Source organism: Silurus meridionalis, chromosome 9 (assembly GCF_014805685.1).
Source record: "Silurus meridionalis isolate SWU-2019-XX chromosome 9, ASM1480568v1, whole genome shotgun sequence".
Lineage (NCBI taxonomy): Eukaryota > Metazoa > Chordata > Actinopteri > Siluriformes > Siluridae > Silurus > Silurus meridionalis.
In genome coordinates, this window is record NC_060892.1 from 10,967,607 (window position 1) to 10,994,173 (window position 26,567).

At 35.6% G+C, this 26,567-nt stretch overlaps 1 protein-coding gene across 2 annotated transcripts; it reads left to right on the forward strand.

Annotated features, from left to right (window-relative positions):
- The first annotated feature begins 547 nt into the window (after window positions 1–547).
- On the forward strand, window positions 548–26,153 carry mctp2b (multiple C2 domains, transmembrane 2b). 2 transcript variants are annotated; one of them, XM_046857658.1, is made up of 23 exons: window positions 548–571; window positions 10,365–10,834; window positions 11,734–11,790; window positions 12,454–12,574; window positions 15,169–15,311; window positions 15,497–15,573; window positions 15,658–15,769; window positions 15,911–15,943; window positions 16,056–16,223; window positions 17,373–17,503; window positions 17,813–17,999; window positions 18,128–18,221; window positions 18,293–18,395; window positions 18,598–18,700; window positions 18,901–19,002; window positions 19,087–19,161; window positions 19,262–19,381; window positions 20,439–20,552; window positions 22,315–22,353; window positions 22,837–22,946; window positions 23,039–23,148; window positions 24,543–24,640; window positions 24,965–26,153. In XM_046857658.1, exons 2-23 carry the CDS (start codon window positions 10,445–10,447, stop codon window positions 25,031–25,033), a joined length of 2,556 nt encoding a protein of 851 aa, XP_046713614.1. In that variant the 5' UTR covers window positions 548–571; window positions 10,365–10,444; the 3' UTR covers window positions 25,034–26,153. The 2 variants fall into 2 exon arrangements, with proteins under 2 accessions (XP_046713614.1, XP_046713612.1); XM_046857656.1 differs by lacking the exon at window positions 548–571 and adding an exon at window positions 780–1,098.
- Window positions 26,154–26,567: the final 414 nt, after the last annotated feature.

Sequence of the window (26,567 nt, forward strand, 5' to 3'; positions counted from 1 at the left end):
AAAGTAAAATGTGATTTATTTAATATTGACTTGAAGCTCAAGGTGGGTCAGATTTAAATAAGACACATTTCCATATGGGTATGATGGTGTGTGGTGAATGTGTGCTCTGACAATGAGATGATATAACAGATATGATTTGCATGAAGGTGACAAAACAAACAATATCAGATGAAAAAAAAAATAGATAGACAGATTTACTTTCTTTAATAAGAATATTAAGCGAAATTACAGCATTAATGCACAATCAATTCATGATGCATTCATCCACTTTATCCATTTCTTTTTGAATTTGGCTATTTGTTGACGCATTTTCACGTGTACGCCTTTTCAGTCCTCCACAGCTGTAATGTTCCAGCCAGGTGCATCAGAATGCATGCAGTTATATATTTTAGCCAGCAGGAGGCGGCAAAGTCGTGGCCACGATGAGCCTATATACCGTATAAGACGCCACGTGGGAAACGGATTCGACTTAATTAGACTATTTTTGTAAATTATATAATGCTTTATACGGCTCATGGTTAAAGTCAATCATTTGCCATTTATGGAGAGAAAAGTTGCTTGGGACTTAAAAGTAAAATATTCTCAAATGTTAATCCTTTATCTAAAAAAAAGCAAATAACTTTAGACTCCTGTCTCTAATTTGCCGATAGATAGATAGATAGATAGATAGATAGATAGATAGATAGATAGATAGATAGATAGATAGATAGAGCTGGTAAATTAAAAAATTAAAAATAAATTCGGTATCACAGATTACAATATCGCTGAAACCAGTATCGCGGTGTTAAATATCACTAAGTTCAATATCGCAATATAAAGCTTTAGTGTGTTAAATATGACGGATTTCGGTATCACTATATTTCGTATCGCTGGGCTCAGTGGCCGATTCAGTATCGCCCATCCTGTAGTGTAATACGGAAGTTTCTGCCTTTCCTCGTCTACCTTTCTAATCTCTTTCCCTCCTCCGCGTGTGTTTGCACATGTTTATGTCCGGATTTCAGCGCTGTGCTCACAGCACATACACACAAACACACACACACACACACACTGAGCACTGACCAAGATGACTTTGAAATGGCTTTAAACACTGGACCTCAGGTAAGATGCATTTAATCCCCGTCCTACAGATATGAAGGTAAGAGGCGGCGACCGACTGATTACTTTCTGTTTTTCTACACAAACTCTCACACACCTGGAAGCGGCTGCTATACGACCAGAAATCTTTCCTCTCACTTACTTTCACCACCTTGTGTTTGGGTTTCTGTCACTCTTCATTGATCGGCGGCGTCGATTTCATACACAACCACGCGCTGTTTCCATCACCTTCATTTTCTGCTTTTCACCAAGCAACACTGACATGCACCATACAGTGTGTGAAGATACACACTCCGCGTCATGTCACACCAGAGAGAGCAGAGGAACTTTCCATTCTAACCATCAGACAGCATTAGTGTGGAGAACCTCATTCAGAACAATGAAACACTTCCCAAGTCAATATGTAACACCAACAAACAGCAATCTGATGGGTGGTGTTTTTTTTTTAAATTTTTTTTTTTTTACAGTAGATCAGGAGCTCAAAACTGAGGATCTGCATTAGACATGATATATTACAACTTTTACAATATATTGCTTTATAAATGTATGTAGTCAATTAAGCAAATAAGTATGCAAATGTAGACTTTTCATTTTTATTTTTATTTAGGAAACTGTATTTCAGTAGTGCATTTAAGTGATTTAAGTCACTGTTTTGTCAGGTGATTTTGTGTTTTTTTGCAAGAAGAAAAATACTTACATGTTATTACACTGCTTATAGTAAAGCCACAAATAAAAACAATTCAATAATATAAATTAGTTATTTATTAATTTTGTAATTCAGACAAGCCTGCTGTTAATGCCAATTTCTCTCATGCAAATTAATCACTTATTAAGGTGGGGAAGTGTACATGACTAAGGACTTTGTAATGCTTTTAAGCCCGATATTCCAATGTAGTTCCTGTGACTGATGGCAGACCAGTTTGCATTCCTGTCTGGCTGTAACTATGAGGCATTCCTGTAATCACAACCAAACAGTGGCACCTCACTCCAACCTGTACCTGTGTATGCTCTTATTGCCTAGCCTAAATACATCAGGTGGGAAAAAACCAACCAGATGCAGTCGGATCTCACCATCAGGCCCATATATATATACTACAAGCGCACACTATGTAATTGTAAGTGCAAACAAAGGAAACAACTGCTCGTGAGAACCAAACCCGTGTTTTACATACGTAACTGAAATGATTCAACACCTGAAGGTACCTGTTCGTTATTAGTGTCAGAGAGACTGATAAAATGTGTCACTATAATGTGGTAATTATGTATTAGATTTATATATAAGATAATAATTTATATATAATTTATATATAAAATAAGATTTATTAGTATTTAAAGACGTATTAAGAGGCCAGACTTGTACTCCGGACTGTAAAACAAATATACAGTATTTTGTGTAGCAAGTACTTAAATAGAGGTCAGGATTCTGGTTTTGTCCACTTATAGATCGTTTCAATAAAATAAACATTTCTGAATATCGAAATATTCTACTTTATTCGAAAATGAAGATAAAAAAATTAATTTAAAAAAAGAGTAAAATTAGTGTTTAAAACCTTCTGCCTGTCAACTTATCATTAAGTATAGATGGGTTAAATTGATTGCCTGATTTGTTGTATGTTCGACAGCTTGTCGTGGTTCCTAGGAAGAATAATTGCACAGAACACCAGGGTTTATTGGTCTGGTGGTTTTACTGTATATGGCATTATCAGGTGAAGTGTGTAATATGAGCCACACCATCCATTTACTCTTGGAGAATAAGGGTTTAGGTTTGTTTGACTGCTGAGTTAATGATTGTACATCATGGACTTCATGTAAGTGGAGGTTTCTGACATTGCTTGAGCGGATCTTATTTGACTGTTATTGTAGTTATTGCATGTATCCAATAAACCCGTTTTAAAAAACATGTAAAAAATTGGAAAAAGACCAGCTGACTATCAGTTTTGGTAAGCCTTGTAACTGCAGTTTTTTTGGCCATCAGGTGGAATCTGATGTGTTCTTTTATAGTTGTATCACACCTGTTGTGCATTTTGAGCAGGTTTTCTGCTCGCCACAATTGTGTAGAATGGAGCTCCTGTCAGCTCAACCCCATCTGGTCATACTCCTTTTATTCTGTAGGAAAATCTGTGATAACAGGGATGGTGGTATCTTTGTGGTTTGGATCTGAATGTTGTGAGTTAAAATCCAAGCCACACCAAGCTGCCACTCCTGGGCCCCTGAGCAAGGCCCTTAACCCCATAGCTGCTCAGGTGTATGAATACGACAAATGTAAGTGGATAAGGTCGTCTGCTAAATGCCATTATTGTAAATGTAAACTCTAGGGCTGTGTGTGTGTGTGTGTGTGTGTGTGTGTGTGTGTGTGTGTGTGTGTGTGTGTGTGTGTGTGTGTGTGTGTGTGTGTGTGTGTGTGTGTATAAAAAATCTCTGAAATATACAGACAAAAATAATACACATGTATTTATCTGTGTCATGGACAAAGTCACTGAGTCACTTTATTCTCAATTCTGATAATTATCTGAAGCGCTTGGCCTGTATCTGCATGATGTTATATGTAATCCACTGGTGCAAAACTAGCTGACTGTTATATACAGTATGTGCTTGTTTATCATTTGATTCGAGATTTAGTTCTGCTTTGCTGGGTGTTTTTCTTTAGATTTTTATTTTCTCTATGTAAACCAAGCAAATCTCCAAAGTACACCACACATCGTATGTTGAAGTGATCACCAACCTACCTGAATGGGTCTAACTAAAAAATTACCTCAGAATCATTTGGCAACCAACACATGCTGGGCAAACCCTACACTGGGCTCTTGTGGGAATTGTGGTGAATAAAAATGAATTTTTTTCAGTAATGTGGTTGTGATTAGACGACAGAGAGATGCCATCGACAATGCTATGATGTAATAGCTAATGATATACTAACATAACATCTACAACATACTTTACCATGATTTACATATTTTCTGTAGAGGGAACTGTTAACTAGAATTACTGACTTTTTAAGCAGTCACTAAAAAAGTAGTATTTTTTAATTGGTCAGTGCAGCATATCCAGTCAATGAGATGCACACTATTCACTCAACACCTTCCCGATAGAGACATATCAGATCTGTGTACCGAGTTTAGCTCAGTGGTGTTTCCTGGATTAGATCACAGTCCTTAGACTTCATTTTGACCTTTTATAGGTGCAAATCCACCGGCACAGGTGATGTGGCTAGGAGTGGGCTCCGAAAACGTTCTCATTAGTTTGCAATAGCAAATGTGCTTGAGGAATAAGCTTGATTCCAACCATTAGTGAAAGGGAAGGAAGATGCAACTGCAAAAGGAGAATCAGCCTAAAAAACAAGAGCATGAGTGCAGTAGTGCCGTTCTATTCACAATGACAGAAAAGGTGAAAGGATACCGACTTTGGAGAGAAAGATATCTGTCTCACACTATTAGATCCATATGGCATAACTACTGTGTAAAACATAACTTCATGGGTTTGTCAGAAGGTTTCAGCATGCCAAAGATATCCAGTCAGGATGGGTAAAGTGATGAGGTGAAGTCTCCTGTAGAACCCACTAACAGGTCCAGTAATTCCTCCCAATAAAAACCTTATTCCTTATGTCCGTCCTGGAGATCAGCCTGATCTTGAGAAAACATGTTTTGTTATGTCAAAAAATTGGGACTAGTGACTTCAAAAGTACTTTTAGTATTTAAAGATCACATTTTTCACACACACACACAAAATGTCACATTTTTACGGCCATACTTCGAAACACAAGCTGTACAATCACTTTAATCAGTGTAAATGTCTCAGGAAACGCTTACTGTAATTGCAAACAGATTTCTTTGGTAACTTTGCACTATCAAGCAGCAGAGGCTTTGCTAAAACCGGCTTAGCCCTTCACAAATCTAGTTTGTTTTAATTTTTTTTCTTTTACATATCAATTGTTTTTTTTATTCAGTCACTCTATTTGGGTCATTCTGGAAACAGATGAATTGCTAGATTTTGATGTTTTTGAATCATCTAAAAACATGTTTACCACTTTGCCGAAACCATCTCCAGCTCTCCCAGTAAAAAAAACAAACAAAAAAAAAACAAGCCGCATCTCCTGTTTCTCTTTATCAGCATATCATCTATTTACACACACATCCTACACTCTGTCTACCAATTCATCGTAAATGCTGAATGTTGCGCTTCACATGCTATCCCTCCCCGACACACCTGTCAGGTTTAAAGACCTATGAAGCTCAAGCATCCTGCTGATACGTGGACAGGCATTTGAAAAAAATGTCCACAAAAAGTTGATGGGCCAGGTCTTACACAGGCATTATGATAATCTAAAAGTATATTCCACCTGCCCTTAATACCCAGACACCCCTCTGCAACATCATGTTTTGGAGTGTTGTTAATCTACAGTGGCGTGGATTATGTCACGAACAGTGCAGGGTGGAGCAGGCAGCTTACTTTTGTTGATTCAAGAATGTTGTATATATATGTAGATTGTTATCAGTTTTCTTGGTCAGTCTTTCTCACAGTCTCGAATTCCACACCAGCTTGTCTTTATGGAGACATGAACAGCTGCTGTTGGTGGATTTTAAGGAGACCTGGTGTAGGATATCCTTCAAGATCCTGGGCAAAATAGACCTATTAAAGCGTTTTACATTACACATAGTGATGTGAATTTTTCACTGAAAAGATGAAGAAATGAATTATATTTCCTTTAGATTCTCAGGCAGGTTTGTAATTACTGTATGTGTTATTTTAAACAGAATACAACACCACATATTATTATACCCATGCAATATACCCATGCCATCTTATGGATTTGGAGCTGTTTTGTGAAAGTGACTGGTATGGTTAATAGGAAGTAAAATGTTATTCCTGTGGGTCCTGAATGGCGCAACAAAAAAGTAAATGGGATGAATGATTTTTGCTTGTGAGGTTTGCTTGTGAATTGACAAGTATTACCGCAAATCACAAATTTTAATAGATAATTCTATCAGCATGATCATATATGCATATGTCTACATGCAGGCTTTACCAGGACATTTCTTGTTGCTTGCAATCTCAGCCTAGTTGCCTTTTATCACTCCAACACTGCAGTGATGCATTCATCTATGACTGTCAGAACAACAAGTTCAAACTACAAGTGTGTTTATTATTCCGGGAATGAAACATCCACTGTAATCATGGAAGAGATTCAGCACAGGCAGATTGTAGGACTAAAATTAATTTTTTTTAAAAAGAGCAAGATACATCAGTTTTAAAACCAGAAAATTGTGAACACTAAGGAATAGGACCAAAAAAAAGGCAGGATTTGCACTGCTCTCTAATGCAGGGAATGAAATGCTATATTTTGCCAAAAAAAGAGAAAGAGAGAACAAAGCAGCAGACATTCAAATGAATACCGGTAAACTAAAGCACAACAGGGAAAGTAAAATATGAAACATAAGCTAAAGAGTAATATTATATTTTACATAATTATTAGTGATAACTAAACATTGGTACTGTATAATTAATAAATAATATAATTTATATTAAACATATGTGCTTCTGTGTTAAAATATTTATTTAGTTGCTTGTTTAGTTTTGGTGTTTGTATTCAATCATTTTAACTGTTTATGCTATTATTTACTTCCCATCAAAAGATAATCAAATTGTTTAGGGTGGAGCTTAACTGTCCTGAGTCTAATCTGTGCATAAAGCTTATGAGGAAAGTGAAATGCTCATGCAGAGTGAACAGAGACACAATTGGGGCATTTGTGCAACATTGTACCAGATGTGGCACCACTGGACCAAAGATGTTGTCCTTACTCAAAAGCAATGAGGCTCTGGGAACAGAAGCTACAGAAAATGACATACAGACCATGGAATAAGTTTTGCCTTTCCAAAAAAGACCAAGACTCTTGTCTGTGCTTGGGAGCCACTTGGGTGCTCAATAACTAACATTCAAGCACTCAACAGTTACGTATCAGATTTTAAATATAACCTAACCCCACATTATTATCACAATTCTAATAAACATGGGTGCTGTGGTTATATTTAATAGTAGCAAATATTAAATCAATTAGTAGGATTAAAGTTTCCTACTTCTTTGGTATCCTGTGAAAAAGAAAAGATATTTGCGGCATCTTAAATCTGTGAAGTTCCAAAAAAAGATAACACCGAGACAAGACTGGCACAAGCAATGTCCTTCTTTAACATACCCAATAGCAACTTGCCTTAGTTAATTCCAAAGACAGGATGGACACGTTCGTGTCACACATTTTCAGCTTTTTCTTGTCTCTTACATTAAAGCTCATATGGTTGGAGCTCGCTGGTTAAGGGTCTGGGTTACTGATCAGAAGGTCGGTGGTTCAAGCACTGGTATCGCCAAGCTACTACCCTTGGGGCTCTTAACCCTCTGCGCTCCAGGGGTGCTGTATCATGGCTGATCCTGTGTTTTGACCCCCAGCTCCCTTACATCAATGGGATATGTGAAGAAAGAATTTCACTGGACTGTAAAGTACATGTAACAAGTATAAAACAACTTTCTTTCTTATTTTCTTTATATAAAGTGTATATATTTTTTCAAACATTGAGTAAAACACTTTAATTTGTGTGTAATTATACAGTAGTTTACTCAATATTGTGGAATTTCCACAGAATGGCTAGTTCCTGTTATGACTTGTACTACAGCAGCTATAAACAATTATTTCCTCTCTAGATTTCTGAATTACTTAAATAACTTTTAAAAAAGATTTTTTAATTAATTATTAATAAATAAATTGTATTAATAATTAAACTGCTTTGATTCAGAAATTTACAAAGCGCTGACAAAAGACTCCTTCCAAACTTAAAACTTCCACACCAGCAATCACACAAGTGTTTAAAGCTGTTTCTAGAGAGAGATTGCCATACGCCAAACATGTACCTGCTACTAGAGACATGATAACCTGTAAATTAACCCTGTAATTTGATTTGGACTTTACTATTCCTAGCTGCTCTAATGGAATATTAATAAACAGAATTTGAGCATTATAAATCATGAATTTTCGATCACTGTGTTATGATCATGAATAATGTGTTGTATTTGTGTTATTGATCTCTCACATTTACTATAGGTCACAAAAAACAAGAAGTCTGCACTAAGTACATATGAATACATAAGAAATAAGGCCATATCCCAAACATTCCCAAATAAGAATAAGAAATTGAATAGAGGTGCCTTTTATGTCAGAGTGCTTCCTGAAAAATCTTCATTCTGCATGGATTATAAACTGTTGTGTTTTTATCTGGAGGTGTAAACAAGAAAATAAGACACTTGTCTGATGTTTGACTCATAAGCCCTCTTTCCAATGATTAATTTATACTCCGAACTCCGAACTCCAAAGCTGAAGTTGCTTTTGCATTTCCATTATAATGTCTCTAATGTCACTAGCGGCACACCTACAGCCGTAGGACCGATATATGACGTGAATGTTTCAGGATTCGCTTTATTTAACAATCCTAGTTCAGCTGGTTCTGATAATGACCTTTACCCTGCTTACTGCTGACAGATGAGAATTTTTAGAGGCAAAAATCGCAGGAGTACTGTCTGGGTTTTTGTTTTTGTTTGGTTGGTTGGTTTTGTTTCATTCAGAAACCTTGAAGTTTCTATTTGTTTCTGCATCTGTCCATATCAAATTTGTTTTGTGCTTGTCACACTCCAGAAACACCTTCCAATTTTTTTGGTGAAAAAAATTCATGAGTGATTGTAAATCAGTAGAAGAAAACAAATTATGGTTATGTAACCCCAGTATCCAGCTGCCATGGTGTAATACTGGAGCTCAGAGAGTTTGAAAAAACTTTACTCTGGTGGCTGAGTTCCTGGGTCAGCCCTGTTTGTCAAATCTTGTCCAGAAAGAATTACTGGAACTGGACTGGGCTTGTCGTAAACAAGGCTTAACTAGGAAACAGGGGGTTTAGCTAAATGGGAACTGGGAGGCTTTAAGATACGGGGGTGTGCTGTGTGAGCTGAAATTCATATCACAGTATTTTGTCTTATCTAGATGATAACAGTGAATAAAAAGAAGAAAAAGAAGAATTCCAAGCCAAATTTATAGCCAGAAGTTTGTGGACAATAGCCCATTCCACATTTAGTCCCCATTTGCTCTATTAATAATCTCTATTCTTCTGTGAAGATGTTCCACTAGATTTTACATGGGTCTTCTGGAGATTTGTGGTCATTTATAAACAGGAGCATTAATTAAGTCAGGTGCTGATGTAGGTGAGCCGAGCCTCAGGGTGCACCCAGCTTTCCAATTCATTCCAAAGATGTTCAATGAGGTCAGAGGTCTGTGCAGGACAAAGTTCTTCTACTCCAACTTTGGCTTTTTATTGAGCTCACTGTGTGCACAGATGCATTGCAATACTGGTTACGGTTTGGGTTTCTTAGTTTCATGTGTAATGCGGTGTTGTACAGGAACATGTGTTTCCAGCGTTTTGGTAACAATTTGAGGAAGAGCCAAACAAAGGTGTGAATGTCAGGTGACCACAGAGGTTTTGGCCATTTTGTTTTTATATTCACTGTATTAACTGTTGGCCTGCTAACTTATCTATGTGTGTTTTCATGGAAAATTATTTCACTGGTATTGAAAGCTAACAACACATACACACTAGATAACACCAGGAGACATGCTGTGACTACAAATATACACAGGTCTGACCAGGAGTGGCACACCAGCACAAACTATTGTAAACATTTTCTGTGTGTGTGTTTTGTTCCCAACTGTGAGTATGGTTACTGCCCTGATATGTAAATTTATTAACAGGAGACAAAAGACATCAATAGGATCCATTGCCACACATGCATCTGATTTTATATTGTTTTATATAGAACTGATAGTTTTATAAGTACATATTTATTGGGCATATACTAAATCCAGTACACTTTATATATACATGTGTTTCCTGATTTCTTATTTACACTTAAATTAAACACTTTTTCACACAAGGCCATGTAGTTTTGGATTTTGTTTTACCTTAATAATAAAAACCTTCATTTAAAAAACTGCATGTTGTGTTCACTTGTGTTATTGTAGGCAATAGTATGTGGCTTAATGAGACATTTCGCTAAATATTCCTTGATTAAAGATTTAAAGGTTAAACATTTAGACTTGTTGCTACTGTTGTTTTTGAAAGGTTTTTACAACATATGACTTTATTCATGGTTAAAGGTTATTCATTGAAAAATGGTTTAAAATGATCAGTGGTGCTTTGAACTGATTCTGAATTCCTGCTGTTTTTTTTTTGTTTTTTTTTTACAGGCCTTGCTGACTATCTCACTCTTGTTTATAAGACCTTGATCACCTCCCCTTCTCTCACACACACGTGCAAAATCCTCCGCATGGAACCCAGTACAGGATCTAAAAAGACAGTATGGGGTAACCTGCGCCAAAGAGCCAAGCCGTTGATTCACTACGTCCGCGGCAACAGCCAAAGACACATAAAGTCGCAGGTTAGACCAGAGCGAGTTTTGGAACATAGGACGAGTTCTTCAGTGCCAAGTTCCCCGTCCCTACCAGCCCACCACCCCCTTGTCCTTCGTGCCTCCACACCTGTCAGTCAGGCCATGTTAGAAACAGGGGGTGGAGCTCAGTGTTCTGATTCGGCAGCTGGGCCCGCAGACTTATCTGGCTGGATTCCTCAGGACCTCGTGGACGGTGGTCTTGATGAGGAGCAGGACTTCTTGGATGCTGTAGAAGATATGGATCACCAACCAGAGAACTCAATCGAGGTGCCATTTTTTTTAGTATTTATTTAGGGCTTTTTTTTCTGGACTTACATTGTTTTATTGTTTATTTAGGAAGTTTAAAAGAACTTGCTGCCACATGGTGTATTTTTTTCTTTATGTTTGTTTTATCATGTTCAGATAACGGTTGAAATCCTGCCATTTACTCTCTAAATATGTATGCGTTCAGGTGTTACGTGGTTAATTAGCCATTTGAATTTCTCCTGTGGCTAATAGATGTGAAATCCTTGTTTATGTGCGGAGCAAAAATAGAAAATAATTTTGTGAAAAACAAAAAAGAAACAGATACTGCTGGCTTCTCAACAGGAATCCACTTAGAGATTAGTCTCTCATTCGTGCAAACAGTTGCTTATGTTCATTGAAGCAGTCTTAAAAGCATTAAGAAATACTCCTCTGTGCAAATTTCTTGTAAACCATGGCTGCTAGTGGATTCTTGTTGGACTGAAACTGTGTTGGACTGGAATAACCATTTCCCTGCTATAATAGCTCTGAATGAGTTCACTGCCTGTGCAGGCTTGATTATTATGGTTTAAGAGATGCTTTGTCTGTTTGTACCAAGTGTTTTTCCTTAAACTTTTACAGAAAAAAAAATGAAGTATTAGTCGAGATACATTTATATACTTAATTTAAAGAATGCATTCACACATTAATCACACAATATTTAATACCGGAAAGTAAAATTCCTTTGACCTTTTAGTTTTGGCCCCATGGCTTAATATTTCCTGGAGTGAAGGTATTTTTTAATAAAGGACTGATTAGGACTAACATGCTTTGTTCTTCAAGATTTCTGACCATTTCACTTTTGTAAATCATATTAAATAACTAATGTTGAAATAATGTGTACTTTTCAGTCAATGTAACATTCTCTATTTTTGACACAACAGAGGCAAAGGGGTGAGAGCCATGACACTGATTCTTTCCATGACCCTGAACACCATGCAGTGAGTAACACTGTAAATATATGCTGTGTGCATTTGTGTGCTTGTGATTATCTTATATTCATTTTATTGTAAGGGGATGACTTTCCAAGATCTGATTGGATATGGATATTGGAGGCTACAGTGTTATTACCTTGAAACTAGAAGGAATTTCTGACTGCCTCATATGAACTCAATGTCAATGTTGAGCACTAGAGTGTTCAGTTCCTGTGGCTGGCAATGAATCTTGTCCATGACTCTATGAAGTTAACAAAAAGCTCACACAATAGTGGACATAGGCAGTTATAAAATATGCCATAATAATATCCAGTACACAGAATAATGTTATTATTAGGGATCATTGAGATACGTAGATTATTAAACGTTTCACACGTGGGTTTGTTAAGCGGTTAAAGCTTGTTTTCTAAGCTTCCTTTTTTTTACCTAATTTTATGGCCACATTGCTTGTGTCATCCTCACTAGGCAGTTCCTAGTTCCTGTTCACTAAACTAGTAGTAGGTAAGGCTAACGTATGATCAGCAAAGACAAGAAGAGATGTTGAATTGTTTGCATGCAGAATTGTGAACTGTTAATTCAGTTAATGAGTTAAAATGGTGAAATGTTAGACAGTTAGGTTTTGTCCTGGCAAGATAAGTTTTAAAAGTCTTGTCCTTACTTTGGTTGCAGGTCCTGGATATGGCCGGGGAGAGTGGGAGTGTCTGTGAGAATCATAAGGAACCGCAGAAGTCCTACCTGCTCTCCATTAACCTGAAAGAGGGACGGGGCCTTGTAATCAGAGACCGCTGTGGTAAGATTCTGAACCAATACCAAAACCTATGATCCACAAACATGAGTACTGGTCTAGAGGACCACTTTTAAAATACTCACATTTGAGTGGGAAAAGAATTAGCAGGTAGAAAATGCAGACTGAAGAAACGAATGATTTTGCACATTAAGTGAATTTTGTTGAAAAAAAGCAACCAAAAAATATTAATGATTACACATAAGTATTTAAATAATTATGTAATAAGGCTCAAGTACATTGCCAAAATATGACTGCATGAATAAAACTCTTATTTCTGTGTTTGTCGCTTTAATTGCTGCAAATTGGTTCAATTTGACAATTCGGCTTTCACCATTATTAATCAGCACCTTATTTCTCCCAATCCTGAACCTCTTATTTTGTCCACAGTAAACCAGAACTACAGAGGAAGAAAGTGTGATGCTTACATACGTTTAAAAACACTGTATCTACTGTTAATAGAGTGCAGTAATCGACAGGACAAGGCATTGCAGAATTTATTTTATTTTTTGTTGCTACATGATACTAATAGCTCATTGAGCTTATGCAATCATAATGTGTAGTTGCGACATAGATGTTATAGTTTGAGTTGGATTAGGATATTATACTGGTGTTTTGGCTCATTTAGTGTGGATATGGAGGAACTCATTAAAAATCATGACAACTTATTAAAAATGTATCAAAAGCTACTATTAATCAATTTATTCCAGTTTAATTTAATCCTCAAGATAACCAGCATTGTTAAAGATGCTGTCTGTAAATGAGACTCTAAGACTCATGAGCTTGTGCATTAAACAATTGTGTAAATATGTATATTTCAATATTTACTCGACAAACACACATAGCTCAAGTGTAAAATGTTTGCAGGATGTACTTTCCTTTCCTTGTTAGCTTTATAAGCCTCAGAGTTTTTGTGCAAAACTAAAAAAACTTTACCTTTGGCTACATAAGTAATATATTTACATGTCTAATCATTTACTTTTTTGTCGATTTTTCTTTAAGAGATTGAATGATCTTTGTGCTGATTCTTTACTGGCTGGAGAATTGTTTCAACACTTCCCTTAAAGTAGTGTTTAGAGATGATGTTGCTAAATATTGATCTTAGGTTAAGTTATTCAATGTCTTTGCAGTGTTGAAGTCTTCAAGAAGTAGGATTTTTTTATACCAAATAATTGTAATCTATAAACTAGTCACGGTCAATATTTATGTTTATTGTATGGTTGATTCCACATATACATTTGCATATTTTTCAGTGAGCAATGTGGGACTGGAAGTTCAGTATTGTTAGAGAAAGTGCAAACGCATAGTGCTTTTTCATACTCAGCATTCCACATAGCAGATCAAAACCTGTCCCAAGTACACACCCATTGAGTAGACACACACCCTCCTTACTGCTGCCTCACCCCTCTCCTTCTGTCACAGCACACAAGAGCACCACCTACTTCGACTACATTTCGTTTTTTCGTTATGACTTTCCTGAAGTTTTATCCCCAGTTGAACTCATGACATATTTTTCATAGTAAATTTGATGTGTTCTGGGTAAATTCTTGTGGTTATAGGACGTCGTTTGTGCGTTTATCCTTCCTTTTATTTACTTTGCCTAGTTTCTGCAAAAGAAAGCTGATTTCACATGAAGGAGTTAAGTAAGAGATGCAAACATTCCAAGCTGAAGTATTTGCTCACTTTTGCTGGAAAGAGCAGGGGTTTAGAGATCACTATACATCCTGGATAGTTTAATAATGAAAATGCTTGGTTTTTTTGTTTTTTTATGGAAGGAGGGTGTTAGGGTTTAATAATTGAAGAAAGTGTTTACCTGCAGCTTATAACATGAAAAGCAACTGGTTCTTGAATAATTATTCGACTGGCTTTCTTAGTATAGTCAGTATATTCAGAATAGCATATTCAGATGCCTGGCAGGGGTTTGTTTTTAGCTTTAGAAATTTAATTTACATTGCCATGCAAGTGCACAAAACATAGTATGGTGCAATAGTCTGCAAATATTTGTAATTATATGAATACTTATTATCTGATTGTTATATTATTTACATATTACATTCATTGTTGCCTCACAGACCGTTTATAGCACTTGCGACCTCAGGAAATGATGTGTATACATGTTGCTTCTGAAATATTGACCACATCCTTCTGTGCATCATTTGCGAAGGCTTTAGTAAAGAAGTTACTTGAACTTAATAATTTTAGCTTCTTTCTTCTGTAAAAAAATTATATATATATATATATATATATATATATATATATATATATATATATATATATATATATATATATATATAGCTTACACTGCACTACTGTAAATATTTGTAAGGTTTTGAATAATTTTTTAATAACTGTAATTTTGACTGCAAGGTAAATCTCAGGTTTAGTTTAATGCACTTGCTCTAATAGAGTTGTATGTGTATAGTGAACTTTCTACAAATAGTTTTTTCAAATAAGTAATACGATGTCATTTATGTAGCATTGTTTGGCAAGAAGTTGGGGCAAATTTCATCAAAGAGTTTTTTCACTGGCACAGCTGCTCATCCACTAACTACTGCTTCTCAAAAGAAGGTCTTAATTGGTGCAAACTGCCTGTTTTCCAGGTACAAGTGACCCATACGTGAAATTCAAGCTCGAAGGAAAGACGTTGTACAAAAGCAAAGTGATTTATAAGAATCTCAACCCAACCTGGAATGAGTTTTTCTCCTTCCCCATCCGTGACCTACAAAAGAAACTGCACATCAAGGTGTCTATCATAGTTTGTAAAATTCCTGCTTATTTGTTAGAATTGAGAGGGCAGTTTTTGTATTAATAATGGTTTACATCTGTTTATCCAGTTAAGCAGGCTCTTAGAATTGGCTGTCTGATCATTAGTTAAAAATGCTGTTTATTTCACTTTTCATTTTGTCTAAGATGTAATTTTTTGTTCAGGTCTATGATCGAGATCTGACCACAGATGACTTCATGGGCTCCAGCAGCGTGCTCCTAAGTGAACTAGAGCATGAAAAGTAAGAAAATAAATACTGAACCCAGTTAACATACAGCAATGAGATTCAGAGCACAGATTGATGCCGCTTTGTTTTATTTTACAGGACGACAGAAATGGTGCTACATCTTGCTGACCCCAACAGTCTGGAAGCTGATATGGGCGTGATTATTATTGATATTAGTCTATCAGTCAGAGACGGAGAAAACAGACGAAATGTATGATAACCATAATACGTTTTAATTGCTTCAGTTTTCACATTTTTAATTTCATTGCCATAATACTCCCGACTCTGTAAAGGAAATGTACTTATGTGCAAATGTAATATGCTATTTGTTTTGCTTATTATTATGGTACAGAGGTGGGTTCAGAAGAGAAAACGAAGTATGAGGGTAAGCATACTGCAACCTGGTTTGTTATGAATGTGAAATATGATAAAAGCGCAAATATCTTTATTGTTTACAGTAGATGTTGCACTGCATAACTTTTGCTGTTGTGTTGCAGGCAACCTCATCTCCACAGACACGGCGTCTTGCTGATACTTTAAAGAAGAGCCAGCTGTGGTCTGGAGTCCTGAGCATCACACTGGTGGAGGGACGAAATCTACCTGACGACGGACCAGGAGACGTGTTTGTTCGTTTTAAACTTGGAGAGCAGAAATACAAAAGCAAGGTACTGAAATGGCAGAGCTTTAACTTTTCTTGTTACACTTATCACTGACATTAAATTCAGTGGTTATTACAGTCTTCACTGAAGGACACCATGTTATATAGTTTAAAGCAGTGGTCCCCAACCCCCGGCCCGCGGACCGGCACCGGTCTGTGGGTCAATTGGTACCGGGCCGCACAGAAAGAATACATAACTTACATTATTTCCGTTTTATTTATTATCTGATTCTAAACGATGGAAAATTAGCGGATTTTCGCCACATCTGTCTATGACTCACTCTTTATGCATGTCAAGATGCTTGCCTCGGTCACATGTCTTACCCACATCTTCTACCTTCTTAAAGGGGCTGCTCTGGCCGCTAACACATAATACATTACCGCTAAATTCAAACCCCCAAGCTAGCAAAATGAACAAAAGACAGCACAGTGAATTCACGTTTATTATTATATTTAGAAAATACCAGCTTTTATGCCGGTTGTATCTTTTTATTTTGTTGCATTTATCCACCACACCTTAAAGGCCAGTCCGTGAAAATATTGTCCGACATTAAACCGGTCGGTGGCGCAAAAAAGGTTGGGGACCACTGGTTTAAAGATCCAAACTTTATGCTGTAAATTCTTTTAATTAAAATAAACACTATATATTTGGTGATTAAATTGGAAATGTAGTTGTACAGCCCTTGGTTACAGGTCATAAGCAGCAACTAGTAAGACAACTGGGATTCAAACTATCTGCATGTTGGTGGAGTTTAAAAATAAAATATTCTGTAAATGTATGTATGTATGTATAATAATTCAATTTTGCATGATGCACAATATTACTGTTTTTTTATTGATTTGATTTCAATAGAAACCTCATTTCAGATGCTTTAGTCTTAAATGCATTTTAAATCTCAGTGTAATATCCAAATGTTTTATTATGCATTAAAGATTTTTTTATCCTTCACATACCCTAAAGATTATGAACTCTCGTTTCTGAAATTGTTAGTTTCCCTGTGTGGTAATAAATGTTCATTTTCTAATTAGATTTTTGTGGATATTGACAATGTTTGTCTTACTCTGCTCAGGGTAATCAGTTAAGTTTAGCTCAGTTTGTTTAGTTTCAAATGAAATGGGATTTTCCTTAAGGTAAATATTTTTCTCATTATAACAGAGTCAATGCAAAAAGTCCAACCCTCAATGGAGAGAGAGGTTCGACTTCAACCAGTTCCTTGACGGTTCAAACTTTCTGGAGATAAGCGTCTGGGCCAAAGAAGGCCGGAGATACGAGGAATGTTTTGGACAGTGAGTGTTTAAAATGTATAAAACACTGTTGTGGGTAAACTGTTTGGGGCCTGGTACCAAAGCTACAAGGCAAATGCTAAAGAATGTGTATAACTACCAGTTTAGCATCAGGCAAATTATGTTTGCACTCTAAACAACTTGGTTTATGGTGAATGTGTGATGCATCATGCTAAAATGGTAGCTGTAATTTCCTTTAATTGCTAGTAACATTATCATTGCAACTCCACTGCAACAAAATTAAACAAGCAAACTACACCGGCTTTGGTTGTTTATTGGGAAAACTGAGTATATTTTGTGTAATATGTTCAGGTGTGAAGTTGACGTGTCTGCATTGAAGGTGAGCAAAAGTCAGTTGTTCACATGTATCTTGGACCAGGGTCGAGGCAAAGTGATTTTCCTCATCACCCTGACGAGGTGCAGCGGAGTGTCCATTACTGACCTGTACAATCCCCTGCTGGATGAGCCACATGAGAGAGAAAACATGATAAACAAATACGTTAGTCTCTGCTCAACACTTTCTTTCCTTTCCTTTGATCTTTAGAAACTTTACATCTCTAGAAACACTCTGTGACATATATTAACAATACATGTATGGATATTGTATTAAATAAACTTCTTCTTTAGAGCTTCAGGAACTCCTTGAGAAATGTAAAGGACATCGGATTCCTTCAGGTGAAAGTGATCAAGGCTTTAGACCTCATGGCTGCAGATTTAAATGGTATATACAGTCCTCACACATTTTGTTCAGTCAAATGTCAAGACCTGAATGCTAAAAATCTCTGCCTTTAGGGAAGAGTGATCCGTTCTGTGTGCTGGAGTTGGGAAATGACAGACTGCAGACTCATACCATCTACAAAACGCTTTACCCAGAATGGAATAAAGTCTTTACATTGTAAGTGGCACCATTCATGCTGTCAAGCATGAGTGATCTCTAATGGGGCGTAAGAAAAGAACAAAAACTATGGGACATTCTGTTTTAATAAGGCATAGTACTGATGAAAATTATTATGTACCTTATAATAGAGCAAATGAAAGTGTTAAATTCTTCTTATACCACAGCAACAAGTCTGTTACAAAACTGCTTTTGTGTTTAGTCCAGTCAAAGACATCCATGATGTTTTGGAAGTCACAGTTTTTGATGAAGATGGAGACAAGGCTCCAGATTTCCTGGGGAAAGTGGCCATTCCATTACTCTCAGTAAGTAGCGGAAATCACTTTTAGTTTACACATTCTTGCTAAATGAACAGAGCTGTCAAGAAGTGAAAAATGGATGTGGCGTGCCACAATAAATGAGTAATTCGTATCATGCGTACACAGCAGCTTTGTAACATGTAGCTTTAAGACTGTCACAATAAATCAAATATGTGTGCTAATTAAAATACGTGTTTCTGCAACAGATACATAACAATCATCTGATTTCTTGCCCATTGAAGAAAGAGGACTTAGGAGGATTATCCAAAGGAACTATATTGTTAGAGCTTGAGCTCATCTACAATCCAGTAAGTCGCATTTCTAGCAGGTGTGTAGGTTAATTTACTTTTTTGAAAGCTGATTTTTTCTTTCCTCATTTAAACATCAATTAGATCAAAGCAAGCATGAGGACTTTCAACCCAAAGGAGAGGAAATTCCTGGAAGACAATCCTAAGTTTTCCAAAAAGGTATATATGATTATGATATAATGGTAAATATAATTGAGAGGTTGATCAGTCTGTAGGATTATGGTCAGTCAGCACTTTACAAACCTGTCTTTTCTGTTAGGTTCTGGCAAGAAATGTTTATCGTGTGCGGAACATCTATAGAACAGTGTCCCAAATCATGCAATATATAAAGAGCTGCTTCCAGTGGGAGAGTGTCCAGCGGAGTATCTTTGCATTTGTGGTGAGTCCAAAGTCACTGCCAAATCCATTTTTTTTTTCATTTGTCTTAAAGAGAATCTCATCATGCAGAGAAATCAGAAATAGTAAAAAGCAAAATGGGACTTTTTTTCAAAGTTTTAACACTGGATTATTTTATTATTTATCATTTACACTTTTAGTAAATTATAAATAAACCTTTTACAGAAAACATTCCCCTAAACAATGTTTGTTTGTTTTTTATTATTAGACTATACAGATTGTTCATACAAGTTCCTCTAAGCTGTTACTATAGAGATGATAACATATTAGATTACGTGCAAACGTATTTGATTTACAGTTGACAGTATTGTCAGAGCTGTATATCAAATAGAAAACCAGTCAGTGCCTTCTTACCATTCAGGTTAATTGAGTCAATAGCACAATGGCTTAATAGTTATTATTACATAAAAGCTGATGTTCTTAGTGATTTGAAAATATGCATGATAATAACTAATAAGGTAAAACAGTTTTAGTTAGATTTATAGATTGTCATAAAACACCACAATATTGCTCCTGTGACCTTTTACATTGTCAACATGACAAATTTGAGAGTGGCTCTGCTTGAAATCAGATTTAGAATCATGACATAATCATAGCTTTCATATTGATATCATATAAAAATTAACAAACGGGATTAGTACATCCCTAGGTTTAGAATCACTTGTCACATTGTAATTATTCACAATAAAATATCCAGATATCGCAAAATTCTAAGTTGGCTGCAGGGTTTGTTGTCACGGCTTCTGCCATCATTGTGCTGCGCTATGGCTCTGTTTGTTCATGCATACGTGTACAGACAGCAGTGAAAACACAAACTCATCACCTCTGTTAGCTGATCCATCCTCTGTTTGTCTTCTTTTATTTAACAGCAAGGCCACATATACTCCATGGGGATTTATACGTAATCACAATTAGGTCGAACAGGAAGTGATGTGTTTGCAAAAAGTCGTAGTTTACAGGAACAGACTCTCATTATGCCTAATTATGACAAAAGTTAAAGAGGACACTTATTCTCTCACGTCGTCTGTCTTCTCCTCCAGGTCTTTTTGCTTACAGTGTGGTACTGGGAGTTCTACATGCTGCCTCTGTTCTTGGTCGTACTGCTCATTTGGAACTATACTCAGGTCGCCTCTGAGCGGGGAGGCCAAGAAACAGTGAGTGCTAATGTCAAGACAATAACAAACAACTAATCATCCAAAGCATGACTCAAAAACCCAAATCTTATTGGCATGACTATAGACATAACAGTATTGCCAGTGGTGGACGAAGTACACAAAGCATGTACTTGAATCAAAGTAGAGACAAACTCAGTAAAATATTACTCCAAAGTTAAAGTGCTTCCATTAAGTCAAGTCAAGTTTATTTGTATAGCGCTTTTCACAACAGACATTGTCTCAAAGCAGCTTTACAGAAATCAACAGTCAAGGTGAATGGTGTGCATTTATCCCTGATGAGCAGCCATGGCGACTATGGCAAGGAAAACTCCCTTAGATTTAATGAGGAAGAAACCTTGAGAGGAACCAGACTTAAAAGAGGAACCCATCCTCATTTGGGTGACATCAAGAGTTTGATCATAAATCTTTCAACAATACAGAACACTGGAGATTGACAAAACTTTTGAGTAAACTTTTGAGTAAAAGTACAAAAGTATTTAAAATGTACTTAAAGATCAGAAATACTATGATTTATTATGGCTATAATGTCCTAAAATCTTTTTTTGTCACCAGACTCAGTTTATGTGAAAAGACTCTAATGTTACTTTTAGCATGCCACATCTATTAATAGATCGATATTAATGAGTCAAACACTAATTGATATCTAATAAATCATTAACCCAAAACCTTCTTTTCAACTACTCATGCAAATAAGGCCACGGGTGCTGTGGGAGTCAGGAGTTTCTCCCATCATTTATTCCTCTCAAAATGTTCTGCTTGCTGTTGAGCTGATGCTGAACTGTATCTTGGTGATAACTAGATACCACCAAGTGGCAATCAAATCAATTCATAACGCAGCACGCACTCGACCCTGATTGGCGGCTTGCTGCGTGTTTGACCATGTAATGTCATTTGAAATGTAGTGAACTTAAAGTCTCCTCAAATGAAAATATTTCAGTAAAGTACAGATACGCGAAAAAGGACTTCTTAAGTACAAAGACGTAAACATAAATAATTACATTTACTTACTTACTGCCCACCACTGAGTTTTTCCCAAGCATTAGAATAAAGAGTTATTACCATTATTAATAAGCATATTGGTTATAACCCTCAGAACAGCTGAGAAAAAAAGTCAAATAAAAAAAATAAATACATGATGTAAAAAGTTTAGAATGACTCAAAAACAGAATAGATGGTAATTAATGAATTATTTACCGATTTCTACCAAGTAAATGGACAGTGAATTACAGTGGGTATTATACTGGTAAATATAAAATAGAACGTGTGTGTTTTTAGTGTGCTTAGCTTATGGCTGTTATGTACACAAGTCCTACTGGTTTGCCTGGTTTGAGATTCAACGTATTATGTTTTGTTTATTACAGAATGCTTACAGCTCATCCTGCCAGAACTGTACAACACAATGTGACTTAGACGCTATAGAATACTTGTTTCAAATAACAAATGTGGTCTAAAACCACTAACACTAGAATCAATGTCAAACTAACTAAATTCTACGGTTAACAGTTCAATAACCTTTTGAAATTCAAACAGCAACTTTTTTCATTTGCATGTAGTGTGGACGGTGGTGGCTCATGTTTCTATACCATACTGTAAATTTAAGGGTTACTGTGAAAACTTTAACCGGTGGACTGCTGCTACCCCCTAGAGACCAGTTCAAGAATTAAAAAAACAATCCAGAGTTCAAAATGTAGCACAAGATTTTTCTAAATACACTATTTAATGTGCATCCTTTATATTTCAGGACAGTATGGACAGTGAAGATGAGGATGAAGATGAGCGGGTAGGCTATTTTGCTCTCTCTTGCTATTTGACCATTTGTAGCTTTCATGTCATCTGTATCACAAGTTACTTCCTGTTAGGTTAACACATAAGTAGTCAGTTCCCCCCTTCTCTCTTGTGGTTTTATAAGGTAATAAAATGCAGCTTGTCATGTTACAAGCTGAAAGTCCTCTCTTTTAGAGAAAACTGATTGCTACTAAATGCTAAAATTTCATGTAAACTCATTTTTAACTTTCCTTTTTTTATTATAATTTTATATTCCTATCGGAGTATGTGTAGGGTCTGTTATACAAGTGGATGAACTGTTCACATAAACACCATTACATTTAAGAATAAATGCTTTAATATAAACCTGTAATGTAAATTAAAGCCAGAACTCGTGTCAGAGCAGCTAGTACAGAAAATGTAACAACACATTCTGAACATCTATGGCATATATGATTTCTTTTACAAAATAAACATATATACATATCATTTTGGATAGGAATCTGAGAGAAGAGGTTTGATAGAGAAGATCCACATGGTCCAGGACATTGTTGTCACTGTCCAGAACTTGTTAGAGGAAATCGCATGCTTTGTTGAGAGAATAAAAAAGTAAGTAATGATTATTAATCTCTTTATTAAAACGATAATAAAAGCCACATTCTCATGAATACATTCATAATAATGAGTACATTTTGTTACAGCATGTTTAATTGGTCAGTGCCGTTCTTATCAAACCTGGCATTCCTGGTTCTCATGGTTGTCACAGTGATCACATACTTCATCCCTCTGCGCTACATTATTCTGCTTTGGGGTAAGATATAAAGGAAATTAAGTGCTTCCTGTAGTTTTTTGCGATATGAGTTAGCTGTGTGTGGTTCTAAGTCTTGAGGTTTTGGGTAGTTTCATTATGAGTGACATTAAAAGTGCATCGCTTCTGACTTAACGTGCATTCATTTTGGTTTTAGTTTTGTTTTGTTTTTGTACATTATTAACAATCATTGAAATGTCAATTATTAATTAATACATCAGATAAAACCCATAATGCCAGTTAAAATAAGGGACATGTTCTGTAGTCAAAACTTTCCTCTACATGGGTATGAAAACAGTAGCACATTTTAAATGCAAAGACAAGAATTTTTAGAAAATTGTTTAGTCTCAGACTCTTCACTGCAATTACTCTTAATTTATTTAAGAATTGATTACTAATAGCTTTGACTATTCGATGCAAAGAAATTACTTTTATAAGCTGATTTGTTTACAGATTTCTTTATTCAAATCTATTTATTTGTTTGTTTGGTTTATTTATTTATTTACTTATTTATTTTCAGTTTTCTTCTGTCTGATTTACAGTTGGTTGAGTCAGGTCTCCAAAGTAACAATCAGAATTGATCATCTGCTAAGCTCTGCTTCCCCTTTACCACAAGTACAGAAACTCATGACTTATTTCCTGCTTTCTCAGCCCCCCTTTTTTATTGCTATGAGCACAACTTAACATATTTTTTAAATCACTTTATACCAGTTTTTACATAAGTGGTAATGTTGAGTAATTCTGACATCCATTTTTAAATAAATGAACTACATCTGCTTTTTAAGCTCTGATAATCAAACTCTACAGCTACTGCTATAAAAGGATTGGCGTTTTTGTTACCTTTAAAAAAATTCTCATATTATTTAGAAATGGGCAGATAGTATATATTAAATAAGTCAATAATATATTTATTTAGATAATCCCACCTTGCACAGATTCATCAGCAATACCAATGACCATGAACACTTTTAACCACAGTTCAATTGTTGTTTGGATATAAAGTACTGTATAAAAGTCACTGTAATGTAAAGGTGCCTTCGGAAATAGTGTTTTTAATATGTTACCTTCTTTACTGAAACAGAACATTTGAATATGTACCTATGACATTCGATTTTGTTTTTTTTTTATGATTCTTTTTCACTCAACCAATGATGCACAAATTATATACAAAACAGCTCCATCAAAATAAAGGTGCCTGAGACTTTAGCACAACACTGTAAATTACATTAAACTACCTATTAACTACCAGAGGCTTAATAAAACGATTAAACTTTATTTACCCTAAAGAGTTTTTTTTTTACTCTGTAGCTTACTTACACTGAGCGCTCAAGTGCTCACTAGTTCCCTCTGCTGGACAATCTGTTTCAACTTTATGTGCTGCTCTGCATTGCTTTCAGGTATAAACAAATTCACGAAGAAACTGCGGAATCCATATGCTATTGATAACAATGAAGTGATGGATTTCCTCTCCAGGGTGCCTTCAGATGTCCAAAAGGTATGGATATATATAACTGAGAATAGTACAATTTTTACTATATGGTTTGTCATTTTGATATATTTTTTTATAATATTCTGTTAATTTATTTATTATTTTTTATTTAAAAAAAAAATATATATATATATATATATATATATATATATATATATATATATATATATATATATATATATAATCTGTGAAATATACTTATGAATGCTCTGGATTACCTTTTCTTTTTTCATTTCATGGACAATAGTGTGAAAGTTGTCCATTGATAAACAATCATACTTAACCATTTAACCTCTTTTCTATATTTTTAATACATTTGTTATTATTTAGGAGCAGTATATGGAGCATAAACCTGTCCACATTCACAGTCCTCACAGAAGAAAGAAAGCTGTTCAATAGCTCCACGTGAGCTCATCTTCAAAAACTCTGTTAGTATAATATGACACTAAACATCCTCTGAATTCTTCCTGCTTGTTTAATTTAATGTGTATATTTGCCAACATTTTTATTTTAAGACTGTTTTAATGATTTGTTCATTTAAAAATTAGTTTATTATTTTGATGTGTTTATTTTTCTGCGTGCTGTGCAAAGTTTTAAGTGACTTGAAAATCAAACTTTACCCCTACTGATTTTAGGGGTTTAGTACCAAAAAAACTACTACTAACGCTAAGAAGGATTTTTTTAACTAATCTAAGCAGAGTGGGCATGTGGTCTTTTTTATTTAGATCACAGTGTATTGTATATGCAGTGGATACGCCACAAGCAAGCCGAGAGGGTGTCAGGGGAAACAGAACAGTGCTCCTAGATGCTATTGGCTACATTCAGTACAGCATAGCCATGCCTGCATTGTACACTGATAATTAAAGACTCAACAAACTAATTCCTGAGTTCCTGATAAGCGAGTGCAATATGTTGGAATACCTAATGTCTATTGGATCAGGATGTATTTTGTGGTATAGCAGTACATGTGTATAAAGTTTTTGTATAAATATCACAGTAAGCCTTACTGGTGGTTTTTAAACTATTCTTCAATGATAAACATAAGTTATAAGAAATGTACACGTTAAATGTTAATATATATTTTTGTATGTTTAAGCCTTTATAATGATCATGTGTCATTATGATTGTAAAATGAAATATTTCAGATCTATAAGTAACTTTCTATAAGCCAAAGTGCCTGTGTATGATGTATAATTGTAAATGACACTGATTATGACAATTTTAAGCTGCACTTTCCAAAAAATACAGCAAAACCTGTTACGGAGTTGTGTTGGATATTTTTTAAGATATTGACCATTTTATTCTGTTTACCGTTAACTGATTTTTTTATTTCACATTTTTGAGTTATTTGCCTCATTTGAAACAAAATACACAACACTTTACAGCTTTATTTAGATTTCTTATCTAGTTCTATATGGAATTAATGCACACACGGCATCTTAAAGAGAAGTTCACAACATTTGATTTGCTGTTTGTTGTATAGTGGTACAGAACACAATAAACTCAGTCAAACTGCAAACATTCTGTGTGGACCTTGTTTTTGTTTTTAGATTAGTGTCATATAAATACAAAAAACAAAATAGCAGATAATTAAGCAAGAATACTTGACTGGGATTAGACAAGATGTCACAACTGGCCTTGTTACAGGTGAAGCCCAGACTGGAGAACCTTGCTAAAGCTAATGCCAGTCTGCTAGAAGTGCTTTGAATGTAAAGGACGACTTTACTTGGTCTTGACAGCCTTCTCAGTCTTCTTAGGCAGAAGTACAGCCTGAATATTAGGCAGCACACCACCTTGAGCGATGGTCACTCCGCTGAGCAGTTTGTTCAGCTCCTCATCGTTACGCACGGCGAGTTGCAAGTGCCAGGGAATGATACGAGTCTTCTTGTTAGCACTGGCATATCATAGCAGCACTACATAGTCAGCATTAGAG

Excerpts from the sequence above, each read along its gene's own strand:
- mctp2b (XM_046857658.1), top strand. The coding sequence starts at position 10,445 with ATGGAACCCAGTACAGGATCTAAAAAGACAGTATGGGGTAACCTGCGC. Across the intron at positions 12,575-15,168 it reads TGTAATCAGAGACCGCTGTG|GTACAAGTGACCCATACGTG; the intron begins GTAAGATTCTGA and ends CCTGTTTTCCAG. Across the intron at positions 15,944-16,055 it reads AGAGAAAACGAAGTATGAGG|GCAACCTCATCTCCACAGAC; the intron begins GTAAGCATACTG and ends GTTGTGTTGCAG.